Source organism: Bombus pyrosoma, linkage group LG17, assembly GCF_014825855.1.
Source record: "Bombus pyrosoma isolate SC7728 linkage group LG17, ASM1482585v1, whole genome shotgun sequence".
Classification (NCBI taxonomy): Eukaryota; Metazoa; Arthropoda; class Insecta; order Hymenoptera; family Apidae; genus Bombus; species Bombus pyrosoma.
The window spans coordinates 419,039-428,888 of record NC_057786.1 but is presented as its reverse complement, the minus strand read 5'-3'; the positions used below and the strand labels follow the sequence as shown (position 1 = coordinate 428,888).

At 39.9% G+C, this 9,850-nt stretch overlaps 2 protein-coding genes across 2 annotated transcripts in view; one reads left to right on the top strand and one right to left on the bottom strand.

Moving 5' to 3' along the window:
* Positions 1 to 71: 71 nt before the first annotated feature.
* On the top strand, positions 72 to 1,279 carry LOC122577138 (single-stranded DNA-binding protein, mitochondrial). Its single transcript, XM_043748275.1, has 4 exons — positions 72 to 210; positions 282 to 384; positions 719 to 838; positions 999 to 1,279. Exons 1-4 carry the CDS (start codon positions 199 to 201, stop codon positions 1,199 to 1,201), a joined length of 438 nt encoding a protein of 145 aa, XP_043604210.1. The 5' UTR covers positions 72 to 198; the 3' UTR covers positions 1,202 to 1,279.
* A 773-nt stretch (positions 1,280 to 2,052) lies between these two features.
* The window catches only part of LOC122577134 (ets DNA-binding protein pokkuri-like), a 32,217-nt gene continuing 24,419 nt past the window's right edge, over positions 2,053 to 9,850 (bottom strand). Inside the window, exons 2-5 of the mRNA XM_043748264.1 lie at positions 7,809 to 8,054; positions 6,191 to 6,853; positions 4,915 to 5,164; positions 2,053 to 4,322 (exon numbers count right to left, since the gene is read on the bottom strand). Coding sequence (XP_043604199.1) covers positions 3,986 to 4,322; positions 4,915 to 5,164; positions 6,191 to 6,853; positions 7,809 to 8,025 — 1,467 coding nt within the window. The 5' untranslated portion in view covers positions 8,026 to 8,054 and the 3' untranslated portion in view covers positions 2,053 to 3,985. The remainder of the gene's footprint in view (positions 4,323 to 4,914; positions 5,165 to 6,190; positions 6,854 to 7,808; positions 8,055 to 9,850) is intronic.

Here is a 9,850-nt window from a genome sequence, read left to right as displayed (position 1 = left end):
TACGACACCATGCGAAATGCTGTTATTTCAAATCTTAATCCCTATTTCTGCCACCAGAGCGCAGATGACGCTCGCATATACTGTACAGATCGGATTTTTCATGCCCACGTGTGTTTTTGTCAGTCTTAAGTACTTTTGTGAAACGTGATTCTTCGAAGAGTATTAGATTCATTTTTCATTTCATACAAAATAGTAAGAATGTTTCGGCAGGTAATCTAAGTTTACGTTATATAAGATACAAAAGTTAACGTATAAAATTAAAAACATTGCGTTATTTTTAGGTTATCCCACGAATAATACCAAATATCCGAACAAATGCAATCCAACAATCCGAAAGAAAACAATTATGTATTGCTCCTATTGAGAATACGAAAATAGAAAAAAGTAAGCAATAAAACTTAATTTCTTAGATCGGGGAATTTGTTTATAAGTGTACCGGTTTTTTACATTTTTATATCTAAAATGAAGAATATGAACATCAATATGATGCTTATGATATAGAAATAAGTAACATACATAATTTATGTATCTTTAATTGGAAAGTGAATTTCAATATAAATCATTTGTACGTGTATTTCTCATGTGCTTTTGAGAAATACAATAATGTAGTTGTTTACATCTTGTTTCTATCACAAACAAGTATTTAAAATTTTACCAGGTAAATAGTATTCTCTCTCTCTCTCTCTCTATTAAATATTAATCGTATGCTTAATCGTAGCTATAAATCAAGTTACACTACTAGGAAGAGCAGGAGGTAATGCACAAAAAAGGGGTAATGATGAGCATCCTGTTGTTATATTTTCTCTTGCCACACACAACAACTATAGGTATAGCAATGGTATGTAGAATTAATTAACTACATATAACCTAAGTTATATATCATAATGACTTCAAGTTATTGTATACATGCGAGAAATTTTACACGTTTAATTCATTAGTCATTCATTTTATTTAACTTGCACTTTATTGAAATAAAACTATATTGAACGAAATTTCAGGTGATTTAATGCAACGGACAGAGTGGCATAGGATATGTGTTTTTAAACCAACTTTACGCGACACAGTTTTAAATTATTTGAAAAAAGGACAAAGGGTATACGTATTAGGAAAAATAAGTTATGGGGAATTTAAAGACGATGATGGTACTACAAGGTCAAGTACTAGCATAATAGCAGATGATATAATATTTTTCCATTCTTAAACTATTATTATCTCTATAAAAATCTCTTTTATATTCTAAAATGTACGTAAAATATATAAAGTTAAGCGTAACAGCATATTTTTGTCTTTGAATATTTTCATATATCAGAGTTATATATAATACCATATATATATATATATTTTATTTTTTTATGTTATTATTTTATAATGTTTCGATTCTCCTAGAGAAGGATAATAAACTAACTCTTAAGGTTAGCTTAATAAGTAAATAAATCTTTATTTACACATTGCTCGCCCACTTGCAATGAGTTCTACAATAAACAGTTTGCAATTTTCTAGAATTGTACAGGTTTTATTTTCTACAAAATTTGTAAATAGAAATAAAGTATAAACTTTGTTGGCAAATCGGAAGGGAAGAGGATTGTAAATGCTGGGAGATAAAAGAATTTTCCAGGACATTGATGCTCTTTAAAAATTCTACAACACATGCGCGATACACATGTATATAATATATTTCTAAAGATAATATGACAATCCGAACTAAGATCGTAATCGAGATCGAGACATGGATATTTGCATTGCGTAGGGAATATTCTTTTTAGAACGTTCATTTTTAGAGTGAGATGTACATTCGTATGTAACCATGTGTGTGTATGTGTGTGTGTGTGTATAACGTTTATGGATTGACACGTAGGTCTAGTACTTACGAATAAATAATTTTTATTAGATGCAATCACACTTTAAGTGTATTAAATTGCATGTATAGGAATATCAAATCTTTGTCACGGTCCAAATCTGGGTTGTCTTTAAGAACACAAATTGCATATGTGTATTTCAATATATTTATCATTAATATAAATTGTTCTCTCATGAAAATTATATACACGATTGTTTGTTATGCATTTGCATCTTTTTATGATAAAAACTTCACGTAGATCACAGTATACAAATAGCGAAATACAACGGTTTTTTCTTCTTCAGTTATATAAATCTCTTGCTTGCTAATGCACTTTTCATATTTGCAGACTTATTTGTCTTTCCTTGTCTTACTTTCTTGCACACGCTCGCTCATTCACACGTACGTAAACGTACATCGATTCACTCGTAAGAACTTTTCCATACTTTCTGTCCCGTTTGTATGTGAGTCTTTTGTAAAAAATACGATCTTAAAACCACTTTCTAATCATACACACGCCTTCGGTCCCTAGTTACATAGCTTTTTTACTTTTTCTTTTTTTCTCTTTTTCTTTTTTTTTTTTTCTTTTTTTGTTTGAAGTCTAGGTTCCGTTGGCGAGGAATGTGAGTCACAATCGCATCGACAACGAACGTAGAAATTTCGATTATAAATTTCTCTTCGGTACTAAAATATATATATATATATATAATATATATAGAGATTTATTTATACATAAATTTATATTCATATATATATGTATATATATAACTCTGGCCCCGAATTCCTTAAAAATGTCGCACATTTTTGTCTGCTTTCATAGAGTTTATTATACTTTTTTTTTTTTCTTTCTCTCAATAGCTCGTCAATTTATGTACAAGTATCTACTATAGATGTAGGGATACAAACGATCTTGAGTATCGTTTTGACCTCTTGAAGCGGTGATCGCGTCATTTTCCCTTTTTGTTTCCTTTTATACAGCACACTAAACTAAACGCGTATATGTACGTAATTACCGACGATTAGATTGGCACAACTGAGTCGGTGCAACGGGAAACTAGTTTGGAAATTTTCTCCAATTTAGTTATTTACAAAATGGACCGTATAACATTGGATGCTCTTTAAATGATTTGAGCTATTATTACGTTAATTTTAAACTAATATCCAGATGTTGCTCGTAACAACTCGTTTTCCATTTCTTCGTTCAAATAAGAGAATGTTGGATAAATCCAATCTCTAGTTATACTTAAAAGCATATTTTACCCCGGGAGAATTTACTTTCAGGTTAAAGTTTACATCACAGAAGAACTTTGGAATAAAATAGCTCGATCGTTTCCCGAACACCGTTTTGTACGTTCGTCGATAACGCTCTATAAGCATTTCTAAAGTAGTTCGTTGTAGAAGCGAGAAACGTTTCACACTCGCACACGTGCGTTCGCACGAAGGATGGAAAACGGATGGCGGAATATCCGCGAAAAGTTCAAGCTTCACTGAAGCGTCCTCCACAATTGTAGCACGACAATCGGCTCCTGGCGTCCTTGACAAGGTTCCACGCAGCCAATTATCTATTTGAAACGCGTGGAAATTGATGGACCGCTGTTTGTTCGTTGCTCATCCTCGAGCCCGATTCGAAATCGGTTGGACGTTGTTCGAAGTTGCGGCCAACGTCGAAATAAAATGCATCGTGATGCAGTTTACTATTCGAGGCGTGTCATCGGCTAATCATGGCCGAGGCAACGTTGTTGCTGCTTTGGACACCATTTTTTTCGTCGCTTGACGCGGTAACTCGCACGATATTTTTATTTATCAGTCTTTCGTCGTGTATTTGCTCTGTAAAGATCGATCGCACGTCGGTTGCCAGTTTGCAACTAACTGGTTCGCGGGTTCCGTTCGAACAGCGGCCGAACAATCACGATCTAGCGATCTTTGTACGGCAACGAGTATCCCTAGATGCGTGTGTCATTCCGAAAGCGAAGGCTAGAGCGACTTTGCCAAGATAGCTGGCGTATTTAACAGAAAGTACATCAATCTTTTCGCATCATCTCGAAACACGACTGTCTTTGATCGAGTAACGAGTACGTTCTACAGTGCAAGATCCGTTGACTCGATTGGCGTTAAAAACGCACAGTCGGGTCGGTGCTACGTCTCGCGTCACTTTTTCTCTTCAGAATCTTGATTAGTTTTCACGAGATTATACGCGTGACTTCTATACTTTGCGGGTGGATCGTGAAGAGACAGAGGTTGTTGCTGCTGCTGCTGCTGTTGTTGTTGTTGCTGCTGTTGCTGCTGCTGCTGCTGCTGTTGTTGTTGTTGTTGTTGCTCACTGGATGGCTGACTCATACTAGACATGGAGAGGTCCGTCGGCATATCGATTTCCGGCTCGACGCCACTTCCGCCTTCTTCTTCCGGCTCTGACTTTATCCGCATTTGCTGACGCAGCAGAGATATGTTCTTTATGTTCTTCAGCTCCGTTGGATTTCGCAGAAACCTAAATACATTGAAACCTGTTACAAGCGAGTTCTATTCCGTTTCGTAGGAAGCTCGATATTAAAGTTTCAACTTCTTAACTCGACTGAATTACGAAAGCAATTAAGTACATATATAGAGGAAATTACTTCATTTCAACACGTACGTAAATAGTTAAGGGTTTGAATAACCTCCAATTATGTACGTCTTTGTGTGTTTCGCTTTTCCTCGACTAGCTTTTATGCATTAGTTGTAATCGTCATAATATAAATATTTTCGTTCGACAGCTTTATATTCAAGCGGCTCTATGAAAATACATTTCACTAAAATCGTATAAACATTTTCTTAGTATTTAATTGAATAACGGAAGAATATTTATATAATAAACTTTGTATATTGTTATTTTTCGAAGTTTTCGAGGATCGAGGGATATTGCCAAGCATTCCTCGAAGCTTATCCCTCGAATCGATGAAATCGTTCCTTGGATCAATGAAATATTCCTACTTTTACGAAATCGTCTCAATTTCCGCAGCTTATTGGATAAATATCTGTATTATCCGGCTGTTAGTTGGCAATGTGACAGCTAAATTATTATAACGACAGAATCAACTTACTGGTAACAGTGTCGTTCTCCTTGGACCTTTCGCAAGATGTTCACTCGGTAATAGTATCGGAGGGCTCTACTCATTTTATCGTAATTCATCGAAAGATGATTCTTCTGGATGCCCCAGAGCCTCGCAAGTCCAGGCGGGTCGACGATTTTAAATACCCCCGTTTCCCGACTTTTCCACGCAATGTAGTGCGTATACCGTTGCGACGGATCGTTCAAGAGTTGTTGCAGAAAATCCCACAAAAGTCTACCATCTGCGTGACAAAGAAAACGACAAGGAAATGTTTTTATACGTCTATTTCGAGTCAGCTAATCTACGATATTATTATTAATTATATCAGTTTCGTATTGTCGTTACCATCTATACCGGATATAGTTGAGAACAAGTTTTTACAGGGCAGCTTGAATCGGCTCTGCGTCAGTTTGTCGTACGTATTAAAATTTGTTTACGGCGTTTGGACATTTATTACGAACGGATATTATTATAGTAGAGTATGCGCGTATGCCTAAGTGCGTCTAGGAATATTTTATCTGATACTTGTAAACTTTCTCTCTCAGATTCATTGCTATCTAGTACAGAATTTTTAGGATCATGACCTTCGCAACATTAATTTCAGATGCGTGTCAGGTACTCGTAGTGTTGCGTTGCAAGAAATAGTAATGAATAACTTTGATACATGACCATCCAATGATTATCAACATCTTCCTCGAACGAACCGATTGTTTTTTCGCGTCTTTATCAATCCGTCGTTTCGATTATTTTCAATACGTACGTATCTACGAATCTATGTGAATTTTTATATAAAAAAATTACCGGATCCGTTCGGCAGACACGTGTCTGTAGGCGATTGACTCGCGGAAAACGCGGAAAATCTGGAGACCACCGGAGACAAAACTCGAGCGCAAAGAGAGTCCGCGGAATGGAATCTAGTCCGAACTGGCAGACAATCGTCGACGAACGTGCGTTCCTAGTCAATCTATATACGTGGTGCAGGCAAGAGCCTCGTAAAATGCATGTCCGCGAACAAGTATCTCGTTCTCCATTGGAATGCAAAACAAGGGGCAACGTCTGCGGCCAAACGTAGGAAGAATATGCTTTTTAGCCCGTTTGGCAAGCAACGATCTCGCTGTACAATAGGTAGGATTTACGACGCGACATTTGCTATCGGAACAAGGCAAGACGAGAGTGGAAAATTGAAAAATACAGGCTGTTCGTCGAAAGCCGCGTACCGCCGGATCTCATCGTGGACACGTCGCGTGGAATCCGAGACGCTACTTACTCGTATTGGGTTCCGGGGAGTCGCTGGGGAAAAACTCTCTCGCAGCGCTGGCAGGGTTCGTTCTGAAGGCACCGGGCGTCAGAGGCATCATCGGTTGCGTTAACGTGGGACTGGGCTGATCCTTGACGCAAACTTCGCTTAACCTCTGCGCTGCGAGGGCGGTCGGGGTGGCCGGTGGGCTTCCGGTCGCCGCCTGTTGATTGTCCTCGTCCGAGTCGCTTTTGTAAACCTGACTCTGAGTACCTTCCGTGTGGCCCGGCGAACCGGCTTGACTGTCGACCGAGGGCGCCGGGGACAGCGTCACCGAATTCGCCGACATTAACGAGGCCAGATTCGCCGTGTACGGGTTCTCCGTCCAGGTTGGGGTAGGAGGATGCGAATGGGGGCTGAGGGGATATGCAGAGGGTCTCGTAGGCGTCACCGGACTGCTGGGAAGACATCTTTGAAGCTGGCTAAAGTCTCTGGCCAGCATCGACAGCACGTTGTGCAACACGTCGCCAGCGCCTGGACACCTCTCTCCCAAATCCGCCTTTGTCAGCAGGCAGAGCGCCTTGCCGTTCATTTGGAACATGTCCATGTCGAATTGGGGTAGGTCGAATTCTCGCTCGGCCCATCGCAGAAACGTCGCCACATCCTCCCGGGACCATAGCCGTGGATCCGAAGCTGTTGGACATTCGTGTTCGATTAATTTCTTTCCGCTCTTTCCTCCTCTTTTCCTTCTTTCTCTTTCTTTTTCTTTTTTTCTTACGCTTATGGTCTTTTTGTTCGTCGAGACGACGGAGAGACCGAGTCCGAGATACGAATACACGAATACGCGTGTATCGGATGCTTTTAACATCTAACGATTAAAAACCTACGTAATACATTTCACGTCGGTTACGTAAAAATATTACTTAATTGGCGACTACGTAGAGGCACGTTTTTCTTCGTACTTTCATTGAATAATGTTATAGTGTTTCTACCAGTTCTGAATATAGTTACTAATTACAGGCAATTATATAACTTTGTCGCAAATGCAAAACGTTGTATCTAGAACAAAGTATACACGGAATAGTCGACACTTTTTCACAACGAGGTATTCCAAATCCTTGTAAAAATACATTTCACTCGACCGCGATCGTTCTACGGTGTAATTTTAAATCGAAATACGAAATACGTACGAAAAGTTTTAGCTCTGCTCGTGAATCAGATTTGGTGCAAAGTTCGAGTAACAGCGGTAATAGATTTTTCGCTCGAGTAAATTTCACGAATGGCAGTTGCAACGACAAACGTATTCGTATACATATTTAATTACGCGATTCAATGACCACGTACTCGGACGTTGAAGGTCTCTAATTCGTGTGTATTTAAATACTCGGAACAAACGCGTGTCAACATATTCATATTCTGATTTATGAATCGTAACAACGATATATGAATAATTAATATTAGACGTTGTTAGAAAATATGTAGGTTGAAAGAGAGGGAAATAGGAAATAACGGTAGTAGGATGGTTAGTGACAATAACGAGAGTCTGTGCGCCAATGACCAACGTCGATAATCGCGAACGTGTTTTTTCGTCAAATAAAATTTGAAACTCTTGCGGGTAGAGGAGAGGAAAATCAAAGTGGGAACTTACCCAAACTAGCTGGTAGATGCGTCTTGAAGTCGAGAAAGGGACTCGGTGGCGGATGAGTGGGTGGAAAATTCATGGCAGGTCCGTATCGCCAGAGCAGCTCTGTCGGGCTAAAAGGCAGAGATATACCCGGTGGTAGTCGAGAGTCCATCCCCGTCATTCCACCCCCGGCCGAGACCGGTGGCAATTGCGGCAGCTGAATCGACGGCAACAATTTCATAACACGTTTTTCTCTCTATCTTCTCCTCTCTGAAATCGACAAAACACCAACATTTTCAAATACCGTTCGACGACGATCGTTGTTGGAGCGCGCGGACTTTTAACTTTCCGCAAAGTGGCTCGCCAAAGTGGCTTCAACGATAACCTAACACAAAAATCACGATTCCGGGATTAGGTTAAATTTAAAAATGCGATTTGTCGATAAGTCGATACGTCTATTTCGACTTGAACGTAAGTAGGAAATTAATAAGGAGGAAAAGAGTGTGTCGGAGACGCGAAGGAAAGGCAAAGATATTGGCACGCGAAGGTCGTTGCGCCATTGTTCCGCACCAGGAAATTCTCGTTCGGGAAGCGTCGACCACGTGAACCGATCGTGAGACAGAGAAAGAAACTTGCCATGGAATGAAAAAAGAGAGAGAGGATGATGTTAAAAGGAAAGAACGGAAGCGCCACGACACCAAACACCTCCGCCGTTTTTCCCCTCCGATCGACTTTACATTTTACGTCGTGTCGCGTGGACCTATTTTTGCAAAGCTATCGATCACATCCACCGTTTGTCAGTTTTTATACGACACAGGCAAGAAGAGGAGGAAAAGGCAAGTTCCCGCAGACGCGGCTAATCATCGCGAGCAGAAAAGAAACAGGATGCATCCTCGCTTATGTGCAATCGCCCGTAAAAGTCAGCAGACTGCGCTCGCGCGAATAATAAAACCTCGATATATCTCTGCGGAAAAGATATTTTTAAGCAGAGATATCGACATATATACGTATTATGCGGATATACGGCCACGAACAAGTTGTCCTCACCAGTTTCTGAAACTGGTAGCTCGAGGCAGGCCACCGCGTTATCCGCGAATCCGTATCGACGCAATTCAACCCGGTATCGAATTTGAAATATTGATAATCTCTCTTTTTTTTTTTGTATTTTATTACACCGTTACGGTACAACGATGTCAGACGGCCTTAGTCGGATCATCGAGATCCGTACGACCGAAACGCCGCTCTATCTGACCAACAGACAGTTTTTAACTGAAACGTACGTGACACGTCGTTAGGAGTAGCAAGAGAGGGAAATGACCTGACTCTGCCCTATCTTATTTCCCACTGCCTGCTCTCTTACCCTTGACGCACGAGCAACAGTCGAATAATGTGGGTTAATTCTCGGAATGTCACATCTCCGGATATACGAGGAAACACGGTGCCGGCCGATGGCCATATATCCGGACGTTGCTCTACCTACCGCTGTATTATACACAGTAGGATAGATACACGCTAATTATCGCGAAACAGCCAAGTAATTACGATGTAACGCAATAAAATAGAGATATAATATAGTAATATACCAGGACTATTATTTGCGTTAACGTATAGACGAACGTAGAAACTTGTAAAAATTGGTAAAATATGTATTGCGATAGCTTTGCTCTAACGTAACTCACGATGCGTTGAAAATTAAACGTTAATGAAATCGCACGCTTATTTGTTAAAAGAGCAACGTGGAGCATCGTAAATCTCTCGTATCAAGATTTCACCGTTCGTACTATCGATGCTCAAAGTGCGCTCTCCTCCTTTATTTCCATTTCCCGAATATAATCGATAAACGCCGTATTACGTTGGAGCGTGTACAATTCCGCATTGTCTCGTTACACGATACCAACGTTCAATAGCAAAGATACGTGGCGAGAGATAAACTGGTCGCAGACCGTTTTAAACGTCCTAATTGCCAAAGGCCTGAAAGGCAGTTTTTGTTTAGAGGATCATTCGAGCAGTTTCTTGCGTCGATTACGACTTCCGGTACAACTTCCTCCTTTCGTTGGCTCGTCGCA

What these genes read in the sequence shown, in the direction of transcription:
- LOC122577138 (XM_043748275.1), top strand. An exon ending in GAATACGAAAATAGAAAAAA is followed by an intron (nt 385 to 718) that starts GTAAGCAATAAA and finishes GCTTAATCGTAG; the next exon opens with CTATAAATCAAGTTACACTA. An exon ending in CAACTATAGGTATAGCAATG is followed by an intron (nt 839 to 998) that starts GTATGTAGAATT and finishes ACGAAATTTCAG; the next exon opens with GTGATTTAATGCAACGGACA.